The following is a 26,561-nucleotide window of genomic DNA, read 5'->3' on the forward strand; positions in this document are numbered from 1 at the left end:
TTTCAAATATAATTCCTTCAAATAAATATCTTTCAAATAAAATTCTTTCAAATAAATCTCTTTCGAATAAAAGTCACCCTGTGACATAACATTTAAAAATCATAAAATACGGGTCTCAGCCCACTTTCATATTTCAACGGCACCTCGTGCCAATTTCTCTATCAAAACTGCACGGATAATTCACGTGACAAATATCATCATCATTTAATCACGGCACCTCGTGCTCACATTTCATATTACAACTGCACGGACAATTCACGTTCCAATATCATCATTATTTACTCACGGCACTTCGTGCCCACATTTCATATCACAACTGCACGGACAGTTCACGTGCCAATATCATCATTATTTTCTCACGGCACTTCGTGCCCACATTTCATTTCATAATCCACCTGGCAAAAAATACAGGTTCCCAATTTCAACATAGATCAGACTATTATCAATTTACCAACAACAAGACAAATTGCACAAGGTATAAAAATAAACATAAGATAAATCACAACATCACATTAAAATTACCAACGTAATAACTCCACATCATCACATATCATTCCTGACAATAGCCACCCTTATCTCTCCTATAGCCACCCTTATCACTCCGATAATAGCCTCCTTTATCCCTCCGCCCTAACAATATCAATAGCCACCCTTATCACTCCTATTAATAGCCTCCCTTATCCCTTCCCCCTGACAATATCAATAGCCACCCTTATTTCTCTTATAGCTATCCTTATCGCTCCGCCCAGACAATATCTCAACACACATAACAACAGTGAAATGTCACCCTTATACCCACATAATATCAACAGTGAAATGCCACCCTTATATCCTCAAAATAATAACTCAAACAACACAATAATTTACATAGAATATTATCAAGGCAACATAACAAAATTAATTCATATCACAATTTGCCCAATGGCCACAACCAATTCCAAAGATATAACAAAACTAATTAATTTCACAACAAATAGCCCAAGGCTTCACACAATGTGTATAACACCTCAAAATAACAACAGAGATGGAAAGTACTCAGTATAGGACAACACCTTTATTAATTCAAATTAATGATAATTATACCAGCTAGCCTCTCATGAATAACCCTAGAGAAGATTTTATTTATAAAATTGCTAAGGCTAATTGGTCGCATATCAGAATAAGTATTAACCTCTTTCTTCTTAGGTAATAACACCAAATTTGTGTGAGTCACAAACTTTGGTAAATTCTGCCCATTGAAGAAAGCTCTAACCATGTCATACACATCATCTCCGACTATATCCCAACATGTGTGGAAATAACACCCGGTGAAACCATCAGGCCCCCCTGCACTGTCCCCATTGAGCCCAAACACTGCCTCTTGCACTTCATCTTTGGAAGGCTGCCTCATGAGCATTTCATTATGTTCATTATTCACCATGTGTGGCACATGATCCAGTATCCCAAATGCTTCAGGAACCTTATCTTCATGAAATTGAACGTTGAAAAATTTCACAGCCTTATCTGCCGTAGCTGCTGTATCTTCAATCCAGTTGCCCTCGCTATTTTGAATTCTCTTCAATTCTAACCTTTTCCTTCTTCCATTGATTTGAGCATGAAAAAATTTTGTGTTCCTATCTCCATCTTTGAACTATGACATTCCAGATTTTTGCTTCCAGAATTCCTCCTCCAAAGCTAAATATTTTATGAACTCTACTTGAATTTTCATAAGCCTTTCTCTATTCTGAAAAGAAGGATTCAATTCGAACTGTGCTTCATGGACTAAGACAACCTCTTCCAAACTAGCAATCTTTTGAAAGATGTTTCCATATGTATCCTTGCTCCAGATTGAAAGGGCCTTCTTCACCTTTTTGAGCTTGTGATTGAACAAAGTGAAAGGATTAGCATGAAAATCAGCAGTCCAGTTCTCTGCTACAACAACTTTGAAAGATGTATACTTGGTCCAGAAATTAAAAAATTTGAATGGTTTCTTAATTGGCACTGTCGAGGCATTTACACTCAACATCATCGGACAGTGGTCTGAACCTATATTAGATAGATGAGTAATCTCTAATCTTGCAAACATCTGCTGGAATACTACATTGGCTAAGCATTTGTCGAGTCGCTTAAAAATGCAGTCATATTCACCTCGCCCATTCCACCAAGTGTATATACTCCCTTTAAATCCAAGATCAAATAAGTTGCATGTATTTACACAATACCTAAAATCAAGAACTTCATTCATATGCACGGGTAGGCCACCAAACTTTTCTTCTTCATCCCAAATAATATTAAAATCTCCTCCGACTACCCAAAGAAGAGACATGTCCCTTGCAATTGTATATAAACTATCCCACAACTTGATTATTGCTTTTTTCTAGTACCTTTCCATTATTTTGATTATTGATATTTTATTTTATATTTATTTTTCTGATTCTTAGGTTGCTAGCACTGTCTTCTTGAAGTATGTGATTGTCATTGTTCCATTGCTTCTTTTTGATCTCCTTGTGCCGAGGGTCTTTCGCAAATAGTCTCTCTATCCCCCGGGGTAGGGGTAAGGTCTGCATACACACTACCCTCCTCAGACCCCACACATGAGACTATACTGAGTTGTTGTAAATAATGTTGTATTCAAAGAACTAAAAACTAAAGGAGAAAAATCTAGAGATTTGATTCAAACCCACGTCATCCAGCAAAGGAGGGAAATTAAGCACCCAAAGCAACCACTTCTCCAATCCATCTCTTTGGTGTCTAGGGGCACAAAAAAAATATTTAAGAGGTCCCATATATAAGTACACATATATATATATAAATTTTATCGAAGTTAACAGGGTCACGTGACCGCTCAACCTGCCACGTATGTCCCCTTTGCTTATTGAAGTTAGTCGTTATTGTCGTAAATAGCGCGGTAGCTGACAACTCTCAATCTGCATAATATTGGTCAATAATCGTACAAATAAAACGACATATACACAGCACCTGAGCAAACCTCGAATAGAGGAATTGGGGTGAAATATTCTATAATGAAAGAAAAGAAAGAAGAAAAGAAAAAAAATTCGAAGTAAGTCTATAATATTGGACTAAGGAATGAATAAAAAATCAAAGTTATATACAAATTACGGTAAACTGAATAAAAAGGTAAAATATTGGCCAATTTTGATAGCATTGTTGCCCCAACGGATAGAAAGAGAGTAATTGTTTTTTAAAAATCGGAGTCCTTCATTAAAAGTGAGCAGTAAAAGTTAAGCCTTATGTTAGAAGTGGAACCCTGCATTAAAAATAAGCAGAGTTAAAAGTAGAAGCTCATGCGTTAAAAGTAATAATGAGTTAAAAATTGGTGCTCATGCATATGGTTGGAATTTTTTTCTTCACCTGTAGTTCTCCGAACCTTTTTTTTGATAAAAATATTCATTATCGTCAAATTCGATATTGGTTAATCTGAACCTGCCTTGAACCTCTTCAACCTCGCTGAGCTATTGACTCTAATAATGCAAACCATGACAACGATAGATCATATTAGCCTTATAATCTTATTAGTTTTAGGACATAATACTACACGTTAGGAATCCGACATGATTGTCTTTAGGAATACTTTTTAGTATAATTACTTTCGGGCTGTCTAATTCATATAAAATCGAACAAGTAAATATCCTTAGTCATGTAATCATATTATTTTTAGGATATACTTCTTAAAAATTTTTATTACTAATTTAATTTAAAACCGTATTATAATGTCCTATTACTAATTTAATTTGAGAATGTATTATATTGTCCAAATCCATTTAGAAAGAAGAGAGCCTATATCTATATTATTATAAAAACACGAATGTTAAAACGCTAAATGTTGAACGACCAAAATATCCTCAAAATATTGTTTGACTTTTATGTCCTTTGAAAACTAAAGTACAAATAAGTTTATATCGGATAAAATTTTAATTACATTTAAATTTTAATAGTATGATTGCACTAGAAATCTGAGTTTTGCAAAAACTATGATTTCGAATATTAAAGTTCAGCCAACTTCAAAACTATTTTTGGGACTTTGAAACCAATTAGACCTCTTCATTAATTTTATTACATAAGAACTACGTATTCTTTAAAATACTCGATAAATGATTGAATTATCAAAAAACAAGATAATTCAATAGCGAATGTGCTCTTAGATTTACTATTCTCTTACGCTACCATGTAAAAATTTGCAATCTACTCTTGAGGCTCTTGAAAATTTATATGCGGTAGGCTAAATCTCAACTTTCTACTATTAGTTGCACTTACTATCCAAAATAATTAATATCTACTACTCTCTTACGCTACCTTATTGTTTGAAATTAGAAATTCAATGAGAATCTTAAAAGATAAATCTAATTTGTTTATTGGTAGACTTCTTACTAAAATAAGAGTTCTAAAATTAATACTAATAAATAAATAGCAATTAAATTTTTTATTTTCTCGCAAAAAATATCTTTATATGAAGTTATAGAAGAAATTTCTTTTCAACTTATCTTAATTGTAGCGAGAGATATACGTGTAAAACACGCACATAAAGACTAGTATTATTCTAAAAATAGGAAGCCCTAAACTAAAAAGTTAAATTACTTTAATACCCTTTTTAAAAATCTGACTAACCTACTTACAATTAAATAGAGAAAACGTTACCCTTAGCAAACCCCAATCTAACAGTTTCATACGAAGGGTTGCCTTCTTGGGACAAACACTATTAGTCGTTCGTATGAATGGATGTACCCTTTCGGAAAAAATCCAAATAGTGGGATCTCAGGTAAGGTAGTTTTCTATTTTTTATTTTTCATTGCTTGCTTTTTCTTCCTTCTCTTTGAAAGAAAGTTGAAGTATACTTCTCTAAGACATGTATCTCAATTTTGCTCCCTTTGTTACTAATTTTTTATATATTGTTGCCTTCTAAAATCATGACGGCCGCCCATATATTTTTTGAATAATCAATTTTTCAAAGACTTATGTAAATTATGATTTTTTTTCTTGGGTTTCCCAAGTATCTTCGCAGACATCTTCACAAAAAAATACAATAGCGACCGGACTTTATGCATGCGACTAAACCTACAAAAAAGTAGATCAAATTTTTATGCAGAAAATAACCACGAAAAAAAGATTTTATATCATAACATGAAACTTCCACGAGATGAAACAATTTTAATATCAAGAAAAATCTATAACATGTTGTTTGTCCTCATCCTTTTTGTTAATAGTTAGGGTACAGAAAAGGGGATAACAGTGTCAAATGAATCGGCATTTGCATTTCCTTTTTATTGCAACTAAATCCAACTATTTTTGATCTGGTGTAATAACCGATTTTACCTGTTCCTCATTTAATATTATTTTTATGGCAGATAAAGAAGATGGAAAAACGAAGACAAAGAATCACAAGTCAATGAAAAAAAAAGACAAAAAGGTATGCCATCTTTTTGCATTGCATATTGTCGTCCTTCTTTTCTTATGAAGATTAAATTATGTAGGCATTTTCTGTCACTAAGTGTGTCATTCTATAGGTTATTGGTTTTATTTTTGTCATTTATTGTTGCAAGTGTTAAGCACTGATTGTTTTGAGTTCACAACAACTGAATAAATTAAGAAAATATTAAAATTTTACATTTAGTTAGAATACTATTTATTGCTTTGCATCCAATGCAAAACCTTCTGTACACTACTTATAGGCTATTTGCATTATTTTTTTGCACAACTGGTAATACTTCTATTTTTAAGTTATTTAATTATACTAACTAAATAATAATGGTTACTGTCAAATGCGAGTTGTAACTTGTTTAAAATTGTTTAAGATTATTAATATCCATTTCAAACGTGAATGTTAATCATAATAGAAAATACATAACCTATGTTATATTATTAAACTTATATTACGTTTGCTTTATCAACTTAATCATCTCATATATATTCAGTTAAAATGACAACAAAAGTAGAACTAGCAAAATAATGTGTAATTTATTAATAACGTACAAGAAAGGAAGTTTTCGAGTAACAGTAAAATTGTCTTGATATGACCTATATGTCACAGAATCGAATCGTAAAAGCAGTCATTAATATTTGCACTTTGCACTAGGTAGGTTGTATACATCACACCCCTTGAGGTACGGTTTTTTCTCGGCCCCTGCATGAACGCAAGATGGTGTGTTTAGCGGGCTGCCCTTTTTTACAATTAACTACGTACAAATATGCATCTAAAGATTAAAATATAAATAATTCAAAGAGGTTTAGAGATCATACAAAAATCCAAATCACAGAGGTATTTTCATTTTCAGGATTTTAATGATTTGGTATTGACCTTTTGAGTTGATTGTTGTTACCTTGCGATTAAAGATTTTACTTTGTAAAAGTTGATTATGGAAAGAACATCATAATAAATGCAAAGTTATTGATAAATGATTTCTGAGACTTGAACAATAGAACATATAAAAAGTTTTTACTGAACTAAAATTATATTTTTCACAATTAGCTTATTTTTAGTTTGTTAATTATTTATGCAATTTTCTAGCATTTGATAACATATAAAAATGTTTGTGGCATATGGAATATGGTAATGGTAGAAGCTGCAACTGGTGGGGAATACAACTACGAAAATATTATTTTGGTGATGAGTGGGAATATTAAAGTTCAACAACAATATACATGTACTGACTTAATCAATTGGTACGAGGCAAGAGTTACAGATGCTTAAAAGACAATAGCTTACATTTATATGTAATAAGTTCATGACTTGGAAATTTTTTTAAAAACTTACATTTATATATATGTGACAAGTCATTTTTTTCTGGAACCAACATTTGTTTTAATTATTTATTAGTAGGATTGAATTGAATCGTCTGTTTTGATGGCCGGGTTGTTTACGAATGTGAGTTTTGTATCTTCTAAAAAGAAGATCTATATACGAGTGTATCTGTATAAACTTTTATTGTCATCTTCATAGGTTCGGATTACTTCCAATCATCTTAACATCGACAAATAAGTCATAACATGATGATTCACACCGATCATTTATAGAAACTTGAGTTTTATGTTTTCATGTATAATTATTAATTCAAAACCTTATTTTAATAATATTAACAATAGTTTGCAAAATGTGTACTATATGACTAAAGAATACACGTGCAACGTATCGTATGGAGAAACTAGTTCAGAAAAACACAAGAAGCTGTTTTCTATCCACGGACCAAAAAATGGGTTACACGCTAACCTATTCCTCCAAGGAATTTGTTATGTGCAAGGAGCAGATATATCAAAATAGTACTTATTCACTCGCATTGTTTTTTAAGCTGCACCTTAAGTGTTCTTTCTAATTATAGTGAATTAAGAGGTTATAACTCAAATTATACAAGCATGAATCTTTGTATCTTGGTCAGAGTTGTCGGCCGGCCTTCTCAAATGCCTAGTAGTTATTTGAGAAAAAAGAACCGTATACTCGGTGTCAACAAATCAAAATTAACTTGATATATTGAAGAAGAAATTAACTTCGTGATAGCTTAGTTCACCAACAACTACAATTATCTTCAATAATTGACGCTACTTTAGTACAATGTTCCTACTTACCCAAATAATAATACAAGTGATTCGTGGATCACCAAAATCAGGTCACTATCAAAGCTAGACAGCTTGGTACGTAGCAAGGAATATTTTATTATGACAACTAGCCAGGAATATTTGTTATTAAAAACATGTATTTCGTTTTGTTAAATGAAATTAGTAAAACGTATTCAGACAAGAAAAAATGTGATTAACACTGAAGCAGCGTCTTTTTTTTTGTTGGTAATTTAATCAATTGATGTTCGTAACTTATCATTCTGATTTAATATTGAACTTGCGTCGATCAAAAGCCAAACGTCAGTTTCCTAAACAGAGATATGAACGGATTACCAAATATGACAGTAACTCTAGAACAAAACTCCAAATGCTTATTTCAGTAGTATTTTTTTTACAACTAAGACTATCTTTAAAAATTGATGTTCGCGTTAATATATTGTGTATATAAAGACGAATACAAGTGACTAATTACCAATATATGTACATGCATGTAACTTTGTCGTCAGGTTATTCTCATAGCTACGGTGGACTGACGAGTTGGGACTTGTTAAGTAGACAGAAATAATTCATTTCGAAAAATAAAGAACATATATGTTGTTTTTGTTAAATTAAATGAAAAAATGGATTTTGTCAAGAAAATATGTAATGAAGAAGATTAAAGACTGCGTTGGTCACGAACAAATTAAGTGTCAATTTCCTGAAGAGATACATGAAGAAATTACCAATTGGCTGTATGAATTTAGAATTTAATAATGCTTACTTTAGTACAATAATCTTCACAAGTGGCTACTGTTTCGCTTCAGTACACCGTGTATATTCACATGATAATTCAAGTTACCAATATTAGGTTGCAATGGGATATTTATTGTCAGGTAATTCTAATAGCTACGCTAATATGATAGATTCAAAAACAATTTTGGGACATTAGGTGGCCTATGAACATTTTTATGATTCCTGGCCATTGCCTGTAGCGTTAGATGAGAAAGGCGACCATATCAAATTTTGATGTTGAACCGACATAACTTGTTGACAAGCTTATGGAGTAAAGTATTTTAAATTTTTGTTCGGTGATCGAACAATAAAATCATTCTGAATCTCTGATTCGTTTTATCCTGAATATTTATATCGTGTCAAATCTGTTATTCACATACTACATGGAGTACAATCAGTTGGTGATTTTCAAAGCTATGATCGACTCAAAAGAAAATTTTGGGACACATTAGGTATCCTATGAATATGTCTGTTCTCATTTCTTAGAAGGCACGAACAGTACTATGATCTTCACATGTAGTAACTAGCAGGAGTTTGATTTTCAATAATTGATGTTTAATTGAGTGCACTGTGTATCTACGTTTGATTTTCAATAATTGATGTTTAATTGAGTACACTAATGATCTACGCACGAATGATCATAATTATCGTGGGTGGCGTGGAGCATTGTCTTCACTTCAGGTCATTCTCAAAGCTATGATAGACTCAAAACCAGAAATATTTTTATTCTCAATTTCTGAAAATTAAAAATAAGGTACTAGTATTAGCACTGGCGATTCAATACTTACACCATATATATGGACAATGCGAAGGTTGTGGCGCATTAGTCGGTCGTTTTGAGTATTAGAGTCTTATTCCCCTATTTGATGCTTTCCGTAGTTTCTTTTGATATTTAGTGACTTGCGGGGATGGTTGGTTAGTTGTGAGAAGGCTTTGGAATAAATTAGAACACTTAGTTCCATATTTGGAAACATAAGTTATAAGAGTTTACCTAGGTTTGACTTAAGAGGAGACGCCTTGGATTGGTGATTTGATTTCGTATGATGATTTTTGGACTTGGGCATATGTTCGGATTTGGATTTGGAGATTCCTAGAAGGTTATGGCTCTATTTGTCAAAATATGGCAATTTAAAAGATTGGAGAGTTCATAGGTTTGATCTCAAGTTGACTTTGATGCTATAGAACTCCGATTGTATTTTTGAGAACTTGGATAGGTCCTAATGGTTGAAATGAGCTTGTGTGCAAAGTTTGGTAGTAATCCGGAATGTCTAAGTGTGACTCGACATTCAGTGAAGTTGGAAAGTTTGGAAGTTAAGAGATAGATTAGATCTTCGATTCATGGCTTTTATTATTATTTTTGATGTTTTTAGTCTTGAAATAAGTTTGGATTATGTATTCGTACTTGTTAGTATGATTGGACGGGGGCCCGTAGCGCTTGGGTGTGTTTCAGACCATTTTGGTGTTGTTGGAATTTTTCTAATGTCTGGTGCATTGCATCTTTGGTGAGTGATGCACACCTGCAAGATAGGCCTGGGAGTTATAAGTCGGATAATTGTCGCACATGTGATGGCCACACCTGCGGCTAAGTATACACAGGAGCGTGCAGGCCTAATGTAACGACCCGACCAGTCGTCTTGTGAGTCTAGATTCTTATTCCCCTAATTAAGACTCCGAGTATGTGCTTTTACTATTTTATAACTTGAGGGGATGGTTGGTTTGGTTTTGAAAGGGTTCGGGTTGAATTCAGAATACTTAATTCCTTAATAGTGGCCTAAGATTGCCAAGTTTGACTTGAGTCAACATTTTGAGTAAACAACCTCAGAACAGGAATTTGATGGATCCAATATATTCGTATGATGATTTTAGACTTGGGCGTGTGTTAGAATCGAGTTTCGGTTGACCCGGGAGTGTTTCGACACTTAATGTTGAAAGTTGGCGCATTGAGGGTTTTCAAGTTCTTTAAATTTGGTTTGAAGTAGACTTTGGTGTTATCGATGTCCGTTTGGGATCCCGATCATGGGAATAGGTCCGTATGGTGATTTATGATTTGTACGCAAAGTTTGGCGTCATTCCGAGTTGTCTAAGTATGATTCATCGTATTCGGAGCTAGTTGAAGAAGTTTGAAGTTCATATGTTGATTAATTTGGTTTTAGAGTGCGATTCTTAGTTTTGATATTGTTTTATGCTATTCGAGGCTTCGAGCAAGTCCGTATTATGTTTATGGAATTGTTGGTACAGTTTGATGGGGTCCCGGGTGGCTCGGCTGAGTTTCGGACCACCCGGAGCTAAGTTCTAATTTTTGAAATTTTGTTGTTCTAGTTTCCTTCTTCGCGAACGCGGAGATGGCCTTGCATTCCTGATGAAGGAAATGGGCTGAGGACTTTTGTTCTACGCGTTCGCGATAGCAGGGTCGCGATCGCGATGGCGAAGCTTTGGACCACTTGTCTCTGCGTTCGCGATCCCCTAGTCGCATTCGCGTAGAAGACCAAGCCTGGGGGTTGGGCAAGTCAAATGCCCTTCGTGTTCGTGAAGGGCGGGTCGCGTTCGCGTAGTTGGCGTGGTCTAGTGTTCGCATTCACGTAGGCCTTCTCGCGATCGCGAAGAAGCTTTTCTGGGGCCTTGGTTGTTTTGCCTTCGCGATCGCGTGGGCTTTTTCGCGATCGCGAAGAAGGAAGGCCTGGGCAATGCGTTGTTTTAAAAACGGGACTTAGGCTCATTATGGTTATTTCTCTCAACTTTTGGCCGATCTTAGAGCTATTTTGAGAAGGTTTTTCACTTAGCACCTTGAGGTAAGTAATTTTTATATAATGTGAGTTTAATACATAGATAATTGGTATATTTTAACATGTAGATTGTGGAAAGTTTAGGATTTTTTTGAAAAACCTAGGTTTTGGTAAAAATTGGATTAGACCACGAAAATGATTATGTAATTGAGTAGAAATTATCTATTTGTGTTCATGAGGTTATGTGTAACATTTACATATGAAAATTTCAGGAATCCGGGCACGCGGGCCCAGGGGTAAATTTTAGAAACTTTCCAAATTGGGTTGAGTAATTACTCTAATAGTTAATTTATGAACTTTTGAGCATATATTGATTAGTTTGTATGACATTTGGCTACTTTCGGATTGCTCGACATCGATTTGAGGCGATTAGTGTGATTTGTGGACCGAGAAGAGGACTTGCAAATGAGGTAAGTCTGTTTCCTAACCTTGTAAGAGGAAATTATCCTCGTAGGTATTTTAAATTGTTATTTGCTAATAATTGTGGGTGCTATGTACACATGATGGGACGAGGGTCCGTACGTAGCTAAAATCATGCTTATGTCTGGATAAACTTAGGACTTTACCATGCAATATTTATATTATTTTAACCCAGCTTGTTATTTTAATTACTCGAATTTATAATTGAAATTGGATAAGAGATTTTATGAGACCGAGCTTCATTACCTTGAAAGTCGCAAATGTGACATTGGCTTCACATTTGCGAAGCCTGTCCCTATCGCAAATGCGACGGAATTATCGCAAATGCGATACTACCCAGTCTAGCCTATTTTTCACAAATGTGTTCAAGACATCGCAAATGCGATACCTGAGGGCCCTATGCTATAATTGAAAATTTGATGCTGGCGTTTGCAATTGTGACATTAGAGACACCAGCACACCAGCAACCTGATTCAGTTCAAAACTATTCCAAAACACGTCCGAAACTCACCCGAGCCCTTGGGGCTCCAAACCTAACATCCACACAAGTCTAAAAATATCATACAAACTCGCTCGCGCGATCAAAATAGAAAAATAACATCTAGAACTTTGAATCGGACATCAAAATACGTGAATTTCAAACGAAAACTGAAGAACCATTGCAATCAAGCGTCTGAATCCTATCAAACTAACTCCAAACAAAACAAAATTTTGTAGACAAGTTCCATATAGTAAAACAGACCTATTCCAAGACCCCAAACCAAATTCCGAACCCAATAGACAAAATTTCAACATACGGTCAAACTTGAAAAAACTTCTAAACCTCAAATTACCAACTTTCAGCAGAACAAGTCAAATCACCCTAGGGACCTTCGAATTCATTTTCGGGCATATGCCCAAGTCCAAAATTACGATACAAACATATCGGAGACATCAAAATACCTTCCAGGGTCATTTTCACAAAAGTAAACTTTTGTTAACATTTTTAACTTAGGCTTTTAAACAAAGAACCAAAGAGGCAAAATCAACTCAAAAGCTTCCCGGAACGAAACTAACCAACCCTGCAAGTCATAAAATCATGAATACACATGTGTGAAGCATCAAAAGGGGAAACGTGGCTCTAATATACAAGATGACCGGTTGGGTTGTTACATTCTCCCTCCCTTAAACAAACGTTCGTCCTCGAACGTGCATAGAGATATAACTGAAGTGTCGAAAAGGTGAGGATAATGACTTTGCATGTCGTGCTTGGTCTCCCAGGTTGCCTCCTCGATCGGATGACCCCTTCATTGTACCTTCACTGAAGCAATATTCTTTGACCTCATCTTTTGGACCTGCCTGTCCAAGATGGCCACCGGCTCCTCAAAATAAGTAAAATCCTTATCCAATTGGACTGAGCTGAAATCTAATACATGAGACAAATCACAATAATACTTCTGGAGCATGGAAACATGGAACACCAGGTGAACTGTCGATAGGCTGGGTGGCAATGCAAGTCTGTAGGCAACCTCACCAGCTCTGTCAAGGATCTCAAAAGGACCAATATACCTAGGGCTTAACTTGCACTTCTTTCCGAACCTCATCACACCCTTCATGGGTGAAACCCAAAGAAAAACCCTCTATCCCACTATAAATGCTACATAACGAGCCCTCCGATCAGTATAACTCTTCTGCCTAGACTGTGTTGTACGATGACGATCCTGAATCAACTTGACTTTCTCCAAGGCATCCCGAACCAAATTAGTGCCTAACAACCTAGCTTCACCCGGATCATACCAACCAATTGGAGAACGACACCGTCTCTCCCATATGAATACTCGATTGGTAGCTGTTGTTATAGGCTAACTCTGCAAGCGGTAGAAACTGATCCCATGGACTCTCGAAATCCATAACACAAGCACGTAGCATATCCTCCAAGATCTAAATGGTGCGCTCGGACTGCCCGTCAGTCTGGGGTGAAATGATGTACTCAACTCAACCCGTGTACCTAACTCGCGTTGCATGACTCCCAAAAAATTTGATGTAAACTGCGTGCCTCGATCGGAGATAATGGACACCGACACACCATGGAGATGAACAATCTCACGGAGATAGATCTGAGCCAGCTGCTCTGAAGAATCGATAGTCACTACCAGAATGAAATGTGCCGACTTGGTCAGCCTATCCATAATAACCCATACTACGTCAAATTTCTTCATGGTCTGTGGGAGCTGAACAACAAAATCTTAAGTCTCTGAAGAAAACAGCCCGACCTCTAATGCTCGTACTTTACCTGCTGGCAGTTCAAGAACCAAGCTACATACTCTACTATATCGTTGTTCATTTTTCTCCACCTATAGTGCTGCCTCAAAATCTGGTACATCTTAGCGGCACTCGGATGAATGGAATACCGCGAACTATGGGCCTCCTCAAGGATCAACTAAGACAACCCATCCACATTGGGCACACATATTCGGCCCTGCATCCGCAACATCTCCTCATCTCCAATAGAAACCTCTTTGGCAAGGCCGTGATGCATTATGTCCTTAAGGATAAGAAAATGGGGGTCGTCATACTGACTCGCCCTGATGCGCTCGTACAAAGATGACCGAGAAATCATGCAAGCAAGAATCCTACTAGGCTCCAAAACATTCAGTCTCACAAACTGATTGGCCAAGGCTTGAATATCCATGGCTAGTGGCCTCTCTACTACCGATAAATATGCCAAATTGCCCATACTCTCCAACTTCCTACTCAATGCATCAACCACTACACTGGCCTTCCCCGGATAATATAGTATGGTGATATCATAGTATTTTAACAACTCTAACCACCTCTGCTACCGCAAATTAAGGTCTTTTTGCTTGAACAGATGTTGGAGACTTCGATGGTCGGTATAGATCTCGCATGGAACACCATACAGATAGTGCCTTCAAATCTTTAATGCGTGAACAATGGCCGCCAAATCTAAGTCATGCACATGGTAATTCTTCACATGAACCTTCAACTAGCGAGATGCGTAGGCAATCACCCTACCATCCTGCATCAACACCGTGCCAAGCCCAATATGTGACGCATCACAATACACGGTGTAAGGACCCGAACCTGTGGGCAACACCAACACTGGGGTTGTAGTCAATGTAGTCTTGAGCTTCTGAAAGCTCTCCTCACACTCAGAACATTTGAAAGGCACACCCTTCTGGGTCATTCTAGTCAAAGGTGCAGCAATGGATGAGAAACCCTCTACGAAGCGGTGATAATATCCGGCCAAACCAAGAAAACTCCGTATCTCAGTAGCTGAAGAAGGTCTAAGCCAACTCTAAACTGCCTCAATCTTCTTTGGATCCGCCTTGATCCCCTCACTAGACACCACGTGGCCCAAAAATGCCACCAAATCAAGCCAGAACTCACACTTTGGGAATTTTGCATATAACTTCTTCTCTCTCAAGGTCCAGAGACACATGAATGAATAAATGCATAAATTCTATAAGGGTGTGTAAAAATGGTCTTCACTTGATCTATTGGGGCAATAGAAACTTGATTTTACCCCGAAGAGCCATCAATGAAAATGGTAGTATTCATGTCCGGCTAACCTATCAAGCATTTGATCAATAAAAGGAAGGATAAATTGATCTTTACGTATAGCATTATTCGACTTCATGTAGTCTATGCATATTCACTAACCAGTTACCGTCCTAGTTGGGATTAATTCATTTTGTTCATTCACTAAAACTGCATACCTCCCTTTTAAGGTACATATTTGACAGGTCTCACCCACTTACTATCAGAGGTAGGAAATGCAACACCTGCATCGAGCCACTTAATCACTTCTTTTCTTTCTACCTCTTTCATGATCGTGTTTAGGTGGCACTGATGTTCCACGCTAGATATATATCATTTCTCCATGAGTATTTTGTGCATGCAGAATGTAAGGTTAATCCATTGTTTGTCAGACATCGTTCATCCAATGGCGTGCTTATGCTCTCTCAGCACCCTCAACAGCTTCTCTTCCCGCAAGATAGATAGATGAGAAGAAACAATCGCAGTTAAAGTGTTAGAACTTCCCAAATATGAATAATGAAGATGAGAGAGTAAAGGTGTAAGTTCCAATTTTGGTGCCTCCACAATAGAAGGCTTAGGTGGTGGACCACTCGCCTATATAAAGGCTCAAATTGGGGTTCATACCAAATATATTAACATGATGCATCCAGAATGTGCATCATATCCTCAACCTTTTCTTCAAGTTCCACATAATTGAACAATATCAATGTTTTTTCTAGTGCATCATCTTTAAATGTACTCAGTCCCAGGATTGGTTCATCCACTTCCGAAATAGAAATAATAGTAAGATCCTCGTAATGATGAGGCAATTGAATGACTCGGTATACATTGAATATTGTCTCTTTATTTTCCACTCTCATGATCATCTTACCTTCTTGAACGTTTATAATTGCATCTCTAGTGGCCAAAAGAAGTCATCCCAAGATGATAGGAACTCGCTCATCAGCCTCATAGTCCAAGTGATAAGATCTGCTGGGAAGACAAGCTTTCCAATCTATAGCAACACATCCTTAATTACCCCCCTCGGGGTATACATAGAATCTATTAGCCAACTGTAGCATTACCGTGGTAGATCTTGGAGCTCTTAAGCCTAGTTGATTGAAAACTGATTACAACATCATATTTATACTTGCAACCAAATTATATAGAACTCTACCCACATCAACCTCACCAATATTCATAGGGATGGTAAAGCTACCCGAATCATTAAGCTTGTGTTGGATCCTAGAAGTAAATTTCTCAATGAGTACGACGATCTTAGACTCGGTTAAACTTCTTTTGTTTCCCAAAATGTCCTTGATGTATTTAGCATATTTTGGGATATCATCATGTCCACCAAAGGTATGTCCAAATGTATCTACTTCAGCATATTTAGTAATTTGTGAAATATGTGATTATCATTATTCTTTTTCAACCTTTGATGAAAAGGGGGTGGTACCCTTTCTGCTACTTACTCGGGTTCTGGTGTATCTTTCTCATTCACCTCCACTGATTTTGGCACTCTTTCCTCTTCAAGCCCAGATGACTCATTTCTCTTCTTAGGCACTTCTACCGTTTCTCTCCTATTTCTCAAAGTGATTGCATTGAATTGAGGATTTTTCTCTGTATCACTTGGAAGTGCTCCCTAGATCTAGTGTTTTGATTATTCGCCATCTGCTCGACTTGTATCTCTAAAGTTCTGAACTCTGTATGTAGTTTTTGATTATCAGACACTATCTTCTGGTTATTGAGAAAGAGTTTTGTCAATAGATCGGTCACATTTTTCTCTGCTTATTGTGGTGGTTTCGGTGGCTGATTGTAGATACCTACAGGTCTATTGTTGTTATGATTTCCACCCCATGAGAATTTGGGATAGTCTCTCCAATTTGGATGGTATGTGCTACAATAATAAGCATTCTAATTCATTGAACCTTTGTTTTGCTGCTCCACATAGTAGATGGATTCGGGATTTGAAGGATATTGGCCATCCGTGTGACCCTACCCACAAAACTCATAATAAACTTTCATTTGTTGCACTGATTTCACTTATGCTTAAGAGCGCTTAACAACTTGATTGGCTGTATTGTCTACATCGGCTCTCAAAGCGTAAAGGAATCTACTTCGATCATACCCACATATCTTTGGCTTGATTTCTCAACTTAGTTCTCCTTCTCTTTACGATTTTTGATCATTTGCATTGAAATTGTTCAACAAGGCCTGGATTTTTCCGTACTACTTTTCCATACACATACTTCTGCAAGCCAAGTCTATGTATTTTGGAAGCTTCATCTAACCTTTCCACAAATGTATGACCCAATACCTCATCTATTTGGATATGGTGGGATAATCTTTCAGCATCTTCTTAAATCTCTCCCAAGCATGACGAAGAATTTCACCTTCTTTCTGTTGAAAACCAAAAATTTGGCTTCTCAGAGATTTTTTTCTTCCGAGATGGGAAGAATTTAATGAAGAATTTCTATGCCAAATCACCCCCGTGTTCTGATTGAATATGTAGGATCCTTTTGTAGCCACTTATTAGTTTCTCCCAAAAAGCGAAAAGGAAATAATGTCAGTCTGATGTAATACAAATAAATAGTTAGAAAATTATAGGTATCGGTGATCTCCAAAACGTTTTGGATATACCTCTGTAGATCCTCATGTGAAAGCCCCACATATTGACCTTGGGATTATATAAGTTGTACCATGTATTGTTTTATCTCAAAATGACCGGTGATGGCCGGCTTGAAAAATGGAATGAGCCATATTTGCAAGGTTAGGCCTTGCAGACTCGGTTACTGCTCGTTCTTGGTTTCCTGCTATTCTTACAGTTTGTGGAAGTTCAATAATTGCTTGTTGATTCTCGATGTCCTTAACATGTGCCGCCTCTTTTGGTGCTTCTTCAGCTTCTTTCTTATTTCTGTGGAAGAATCTTTCAGGTTCTTGCTCAAAGGTTTCAAGTTTATCTTTACCCCTTGTTCTTCTTCCCTAACATTCACTCCACGAGTACCTGAGATAGATCATGTAAATCGAACAGGTCAAAACTTGAAAAAAAAATATATAAAAGATAATTCAATACAATCAATTGATAAGTCTTTGGTAATAGTGCCAAATATTTAGAGTTTCCCCATGTACATACAAGTATACATGGCCTTCAAGTAATAAAGTGACTCGAAAATCGAATGACGAACCCATAGAGAGTTAGAGTAATTGATAACTAAGCTTACCAAAAATCAATTAACTGTCCAGGACAATCAAGAATGATGATTTTTCTGCTAAATAATTTTTGCGAAAATCAAACAAGTAATCACCTAAACTTGTGTGAAGCAAGAGATTGTGATTTGGAATTTAATAGAAGAGATGAAGATTGCAAGATTATAGTCGATGTATCAATCGTATTGAGTTCATAATTACACATATTAATCTGAATTGTCTATGGTTGCTAGTTGACCGCACCGTTTATATAAATAGCATATTTTCTTAATACTATCCCCCTATCCGTAATAGATCAAACATATATTCCTATGGTATTGAATCTATTATGAATGAAACTAATCAAGACTGTTATATTCGTATCATAATCGCGAAATCTTTCCCCGAGCCACTGGTTTAGAAATAAGCTCTCTTAATTCTACTCTAATCTTGACATGACTTTTTTGAGCATAGCATAGATAGTAAATAGAACTTAACCGTTGGGTAAACAATTAAGCAATTATGCACAAAATTAGAGAAATAACTAATGATGACAATTAGAATTAATAGAGCTATAATAAATAAACATTAATACTCATGACAATCACAATCCTAGAAAATATAGTGCTTAGCTACTCAAAATTGTAGTACCATCATACAAGTATTTGCATAAATAATTTAAAAAGAGAAGATGAAGGAATAAAGAATTTGATATTTTTCTCCTCAAAAATTGCTCCACACGTTGATCTTGCCTCCAAATAACGTCCAACCCTCAAAACATAGGTTTAGAATCTCTTTTATACATGTTGGAGGTGTGCAAGACTGAAATAACCTACTCCTAGTCGAGATAGGAAAAAACTCGCACATGGGTGCTATGGGGGGTGCGCCTACCGCCAAGCTGAGGACCCAAAATTTTGAGGTGCTGCAATTGGCGCTTTGGAAGATGCATGGAGCCAAGCTGGCCCAAATTTTTCTCGTTTGTGTTTTGCGGCCTTTGGCGTTATGTGAGAGGCTTTGTCCCCTTCCGGACACCAAAATCATACTCCTTCCAAATTCTTTCATATTTAGTTTCAAATTGCATGCATTCTTTCCAAATCACTTCTGATTGGCTCCTACACATATAAACACCATAATTAATCTTGAGTCGTCACTAAACATTAAAGTTAACACGATTGAGGTATAACGCAAGGCAAATTACATGCAAAAAATATGAATTTTTACTCAAACATCAATTTGACACGGTTTCTTTCCCGCCAAAAATTCTTCCACTTCCCAAACATTTCTTGAGAACTATCCGAAAATAGAAGGACTATCTGTATCGGTAAAAAATGGACTTAACTAGTGGCACACCTAATAGTTGAAGAGTGGCATGTCTAGCCTAGTCATCTCTAGGTCAAACAAAAAGGTCAGCTTAGAAAGCACACCTCGAGTTGTCTAAATCAGGATAATGGCGTTAGTCGAGAGATAATCACCTTAAGTCTCCTGAAAAATGATTGAGCATCCAGAAAATCTCTGAATGTCGGGATAAGGTTGACAACATATCATCTGGCTTTAGAATATCTGGGATTCAACATTAACTCTGCAGTTACGAAATTCTGCATTAGCTCCGGAGTTAAAAATCGTCCAAACATAACGGAAGGGTCAAATAAATTCTCATTAAAGAAGTTTGAGAGGAAACGACTACCAGTGATCAATCCTATAAATTTCATCATTCGACTACATATGAAGGCAAGGAAAGCACATCCTGAATTGTAAAATTGAGTAACAATTAAACTTATATTGTGGTTTTAAGGATATATGATCCAATTCAATACCAATTGATAAATAATGAATTAAATAGATAAATTGGACAATAAAATAAATCAAACCGGTCTGCGAGCAATGCCTCGACCTCGATTCAAGATAGTTTCGAGGTTGGATAATAAGAACAATAAAGAATGGAATAATTCTGATGAACAATAAGTAAAATAAAGAGAGCAGCGGATGTATGTATTCTTATTAGTGAATAATAATGATGATGATTACAAATGAATCGGATCCCTCTTTATATAATAGAGGAATCCTAAATAAGGTACAATTCTAATAACGAAAGTAAATCCCATGATTGGCATCAATAACCGCTTTGATTTGATCTGTTTCGGGATTTCTGCCGTGATCTTCGATCGTTTATTGATATCTCGCCATTCCATTATTACAACTTACTCGAAATCAGTCATGCTTGGTCTCGGTTGTTACTGGCCTCGATCTCAATGAACACTTCGATGTCCAGGCTTGATGTTCTATCTTCGAGCTCGAGCCCGATCTATTATGAGGCTACCCTCGAGGCAACTCCCCTGCCTATAAAATCGGGTATGCTCGATTTCGACCGTATACAGATAGTCCCCTCATTTTTTGGAGTGTAACGAGAAGAAACGAATTTGAGACATCGATTTAATACCTCGATCAATTATGACGTCAACATCAACATTGTGATATAAGCGACAGAAAGCGATTGAAGCATCGCGTCTGCACAGTTCCCAAGGTCATTAATTAATGACAGTTGATGGTCGGCCACTAGTGCTTTTAAACCGTCAAAGTGGCTATTATAAATAAATCACCTTCCTAATCTTCCCAAACTTTACTTTCAATACTTCTTCTGATCTCCAAAAGCTCTTCTATTCCCGTCAAGTTCATCAACTTTGCCGGTTTCCATTCGCCAATCTCTTCTTAAAACACAAATTTCGCCTTCTTCTTTCTTAAAGCTCATATAACAATGGCAAAAACATCAAAAATAGTTCCTCAAAAAGAAAAGGCCTCCTCATCGCGGCCGGCCGGTGACAAAACACTGACGGAGACACGAATCTAAGAGTGGATCCCCGGGCCATGTGAATTTACTTCTGACTTTAAAGTCGAAAAACCCTCTTCGGTTCCTGGCCGATGCGAGCCTATGATACATCTGTTCGATATCCGAAGGCGATCTCGAGCAGGTGAAAAAAAACTGCAACTGGAGAATAAAGAAGCGGTAATTCCTACCCCCGAGCAGAACATTACGACTCATGTGAAAGGGTTTGTAAGTGTGTATACTTACCCTTTCACACTGGGTCCCGTCGATCCCGTCATAATCGACTTCTGTCGCCAATACCGGGTAACCCTAGGAAAGATTTACCCTTCTTTTTGGCGCATTGTTATTTTGCTCAGATTCTTCACGAGCAAGGTCGAGGGGATGTCTTTCACCCTCGATCATCTCATTAGGCTATACAGCCCCCGTCTCTATTGGGGCAGACTGATAAGGCTTCAGTGTCGGGCCACGAAGGTGCTGTTCTCGAGCATATACGAGGATAAGGATCGAGGGTGGATGGGCAGCTTTGTCTGAGTCAGGACTTCCGACTTAATCCCGGCCGAGAAGATGCCATTCCTCGAAGAATGGAACATGAAGCGTAAGTACAATCTCACTGATAGTGTTTGTTTACTATTTTGCTTTCTTTACTCTTACTTATCTATATTCTTCTTCATGATGCAGCTTCCCCTTGGTTTCCTGGTGCAGTCCCGAACCTTGCAGGCTAGGTTCGGCAACTGTCCTCAACCTCTTTGTATACTGAGCGCTCGTGGCGCGATTTGTCCAAGGGTCAATGGGAGGCCAAAAATCATGGTAAGTTCCTTTGTCTGTGTTTGATGCTTTCCTGTAAAATACTCCATTTTAACTTGATTTCCTCCCACACAAATCTCGAAGACAATGCCGTCATGAGGCCGCCTCCACCGGGGGAAGATGAGGTCCCGAAACGGGACAAAGAAAAGAAGAGGAGAAGGGCCTCGCCTCCTGATACTCCGAAGCCTAGGAAGAGCAAGGCTCGAAAGTCAAAGGTCGATCCCACCGTTTTGTCTGCTGATGTAGTTCAACAACTACGAGAGGAAGATGAGGAGGGAGAAGATGCTGACTGCCTGCTGGTTGTTCGGAAGAGGGTAAGCACCGTAGCTTTGAAGATTGCAGAGCCGGTGACGGTCGAGGAGGTTCAGCTACGGACCGAGGAGATCTAGGAGGAAGGTCCGAGCAGAGTCCCCGAGTCATCGGGTGTTGATGACGCCTCCCGCCATGATGAACAACCGGTGGGTGTGCCCGAAAGGTCCAGTTCTGAGGCCCTTCAAAAAGGATAGAATGCCCCAAGTGACTCGCTTGGGGCAATTAACATTGACGATTCACTGCCCGGCCCTACTTTTTCTGAAGGGCAGTTTCGGGATGCCCGATCCTTGGGGACCCCCGATGTGGGGACGGCCCACAAAGGGGATGATATATTTTGCGGCTGCTTTGCGGGGTTCGATGATGTTCCCGACCTGGATGCATCACTCATTTTTGATGAGGCTCAGCGTCTTCTGAACCAATCACGTTTTAGCCCACGTTATCATGTTTGTTTGCGTTTATTCTTATTTCTCTAAGTCTTGTTTCCTTCCTTTTTGCACAGGCTATGGCACTCTATCGAGAAATATCTTCCAAATACCGAGCTGAGCTGACCCGATGTGAGACTGATCTCAAAAGCTCACGAAGGAGAGAGACGCTCTCAAACTCCTCTATGTGCAAAAAGAAGAGGAGGTTAGGAGCCTTCGAGCCGAACTGGCAAGAGCTCATCAAGATCAGACTGAGCTCATCGAACAGGTAATGCAAATTTTTGGGAGCTTGTTATGCAATGACTTGATATTGGCGACTAATATTTTGATCCTGCAGGTTCAGCAAAAGGCCGAATTAGTCGAGCAGCTTCGCGAGGAAGCTAAGATGAAAGAGGAAGAGACTTTGGGGTGGAAGCAGCACACGGACCGTCTCGCCTCGAAGAAAAATATGGTTCGGGCCCAGCTGTCCTCGGTTGAGCGTCAACTCCAAAGTGTGAAGGAGGAGAGCCTGGCCCGAGCCAAGAAGGTTGAAGAGCTTGAGACTCAGATTGCCGCTGAGCTTGTAAGGTCCACATCTGAGGCAGAGGCACTCGTGGCCTCCTACCGAGCCGATGATGAGGCCGCTAAAACTCGGGCAAAGGAAATTTCTGATGCTGCTGATGTTAAATTGTCCTGTGTTTCCAAACATGTTAGGCGCCAGTCTTGGAGAGAGACTTTTGAGGAGGTACATGCTCGTGGCTTCGACCTCACGTATGATATCGAGAATGTGAAGGTGTTGGAGGACGAGGCCGAAACTTTACTTTCCGATGAAAAAGACTCTGCGAGTGGATCCGAGAGCAGAGGAGATGAAAATGAAGCTCCCAAAGATACGGCTCCCGAGGCGGACTAGGCAAGTAGGATTTTTTCTCCTTTTGTTTTTTTTTGGTTTTTGTGTAAGACCTTGTGTGGTCCTTGTAAATAATTTGCATATATGAAAGATTCCTTTTCTTTCCGTTTTGTCTCTTATTTCAGATTCGTGATAAATTCTGCTTTACCTTTGCCTTATGAAAACTATGTTGCTGCAGCCTCTATAATCGAGTGAGCACTAGCTCGAACTTAGAGTAGAACAAACCCTTAGGTTTTTTAGTTAAGCGAGGGCGAGTCCCCGAGCTCAGCAATATGTTCGGGATTTTAATTTCGGATGGCTTGATCGAATCCATAATTGCACTATTTTTATAGTCGAGTTCGAGTAAGGTTCGAACACAAAGTAACAGACCCCTTAAGGTTTGTATCGAGTAATAATAAGTCCTCGAACAATAGTCGAGTGAATATGTATTTGAGCATGAAACAGTGGAACCCTTAGGTTCGAATTGAGTGAGAATAAGATCTCGAACTCTAAGTGTATTGGCCCTTAGGCTCTTTACATTGGGCCGATACGGCCTCTTCAAGATGGCTATTACTTCCCTCTTTCGGCTTAAAATACTTAGTAAAAATTCCTTTATGCCTTAGCATGTATTTTTTACCCATTGGGTTTTTTAGGGGTTCGATGTCGATTGAAACCCCTTTGCTTTTTGTGATTTAGCACGTTTGTGTTAAGATAATTTGATACCTCTTAAGGTTTTATTAGGGCTGATGTTATCGAAGCCCTTTTGATTTTTCAAGGGCTGATTTTATCGAAGCCCTTTTGATTATTTGCCGAGGGTAGCCTTTTTTAACTAGTTTTTCAAAGAATTCGAAGGCCTATTTTTATTGCGGGATTCGGACGTCTCCGAGCTGCATTAATTTGGCCGTAGCCTTTGGGTATGCCTCTTGGGCTTATTTCCCAATAACATTTCGAACTTGTTCGAAGTGTTAGTCCCCGAGGAGGATGGCCTTGGCCTATAGATCGAGGGGTGCCTCTTTGAGGTCTTATGAATTTGAGTTTAGATAACTCGAATATGTCGATTGTTGACGGCAGTCCCCGAGTGTTCGAGGCCCTTGAGCCATTTCTCATGAAATTATAAATATGGAGCTCGTATAGTAGAAATTTTTCTTTTAGACATAAGATATTTGATATAGAAAGAATGATTCTTTGAATAATTTATACATGCGTATATGTTTTGCCATTGGGGCTCGACTATCTATATGGACACAGTTCATTCAACCGTTTGGCCCATTACAAAGTTTCCCTATCGAGACCCTTTGACACGAAGTACTTTCCTCGAAACTACAACATCCGAGGGTGATGCCCCCCAGTATTCGAGGTTGATTATAAAGAAGCCTTGGATACTGTTGAATTGTCCCCAGGTAGCACATAATTGTTGACTTGTTAAAAACCTCACCGGAAAAATCCATTTAGGACAAAAACCGATCTAAGGGGAAAAGAGTGCAATGCGTGCTTTAAAACCTGAGGTCTCGATGTCTTCAATCGAACACCTGCAGTGAGTTAGCATCGAATATATAAATGAAAAAGAGATAAAGTCATACCTTAGCAATAATATTGTTTGAGAAGTGATATGTTCCAATTATTTGGAAGTTGTTCGCCATCTATCGTGCCGAGCTTATAAGATCCCTTTCCGACGATGTCGAGGACTTGGTAGGGTCCTTCCCGATTTTGGCCGAGCTTCCCTTCATTAGGATCTCGAGTATTGATGGTGACTTTCCTAAGGACTAAGTCCCTGACTTTGAAGTGACGAAGGTTGGTCCTTCTATTGTAGTATCTCTCGATTCGTTGCTTTTGTTCGGCCATTCGAACGAGTGTGGCTTCTCATTTTTCATCCAATAATTCAAGGCTAGTATTCATGGCCTCGTGATTTGACTCTTCTGTTGTATGTCAAAACCTGGCACTGGGTTCCCCGACTTCGACTGGAATCAAGGCTTCGGAGCCATATACTAAGGAGAACGGGGTTGCCCCCGTACTGGACTTTGATGTTGTTTGATATGCCCAAAGGACTTCGGGTAGAATTTCTCTCCATTTCCCCTTAGCGTCGTTCAACCTTTTCTTTAGGTTTTGAATGATAGTCTTGTTCGTCGATTCGGCCTGTCCGTTTCCACTATGGTGATACGGCATTGATAATATCCTTTTTATTTTAAGGTCTTCAAGGAATTTCGTCACTTTGCTGCCGATAAATTGTTTTCCATTGTCACACACTATTTCGGCGAGTATCCCGAATCGACACACGATATGATCCCAGATGAAGTCTATAACCTCTTTCTCTCTTACTTTCTCGAAAGCATGTGCTTCAACCCATTTAGAGAAATAGTCAGTCATAAATAAAATTAACTTAGCTTTACCTGGGGCCGATGGCAGGGGGCCGACGATGTCCATCCCCCATTTCATGAATGGCCATGGGGATAGGACCGAATGAAGTTGTTCTCCGGGCTGGTGGATCATCGGTGTAAACCTTTGACATTTATCACATTTTCGAACAAATTCTTTAGTGTCTTTTTCCATGCTATCCCAGTAATATCCTGCTCTAATGATTTTGTGAATCAATGATTCGGCGTCGGAGTGGTTCCCACAAGTGCCTTCATGGACCTCTCGTAAAACATAATCGGTGTCACTTGGTCCTAAAAATACTGCTAGTGGTCCATCGAATGTCCTTATGTATAGTGTTCCACCTTCAGCCAATGTTAATCGAGCAGCTTTGGTTCGTAGGGTCCTCGACTCTTTAAGGTCTGATGGGAGCTTTCCGTTTTTCAAGTATTCAATATATTTATTCCTCCAATCCCAGGTTAAGCTTTGTAGAGTTTATCTCGGTGTGACCTTCCTCGATCACGGATCTCGATAGTTGAACGACAGTCCTCGAGCTAATCTCATCCTTCTTGACCGATGACCCCAAATTTGCAAGCGCATCGGCCTCAGTGTTTTGTTCTTGAGGTACATGTTGTAAAGTCCATTCCTTGAAATGGTTCAAAGTTACCTGCAACTTGTCCAAATACCTTTGCATTCTATCCTCTCGAACTTCGAAGATTTTGTTTACTTGGTTCACCACCAGTAAAGAGTCACACTTGGCT

At 38.1% G+C, this 26,561-nt stretch overlaps 1 protein-coding gene and 1 non-coding gene across 2 annotated transcripts; one reads left to right on the forward strand and one right to left on the reverse strand.

Moving 5' to 3' along the window:
• Positions 1-1,630: 1,630 nt before the first annotated feature.
• On the reverse strand, positions 1,631-2,305 carry LOC142180087 (uncharacterized). Its single transcript, XM_075251009.1, has one exon. The coding sequence runs from the start codon at positions 2,303-2,305 to the stop codon at positions 1,631-1,633; it is 675 nt and encodes a 224-aa protein (XP_075107110.1).
• Positions 2,306-17,366: 15,061 nt separating this feature from the next.
• On the forward strand, positions 17,367-17,474 carry LOC142180447 (small nucleolar RNA R71). The gene has a single exon (XR_012709072.1). It is a non-coding gene; the product is annotated as a small nucleolar RNA R71 (small nucleolar RNA).
• Positions 17,475-26,561: the final 9,087 nt, after the last annotated feature.

This window comes from Nicotiana tabacum, chromosome 4, assembly GCF_000715075.1.
Source record: "Nicotiana tabacum cultivar K326 chromosome 4, ASM71507v2, whole genome shotgun sequence".
NCBI classification, from domain to species: domain Eukaryota; kingdom Viridiplantae; phylum Streptophyta; class Magnoliopsida; order Solanales; family Solanaceae; genus Nicotiana; species Nicotiana tabacum.

Excerpts from the sequence above, each read along its gene's own strand:
- LOC142180087 (XM_075251009.1), bottom strand. The coding sequence starts at position 2,305 with ATGTCTCTTCTTTGGGTAGTCGGAGGAGATTTTAATATTATTTGGGAT.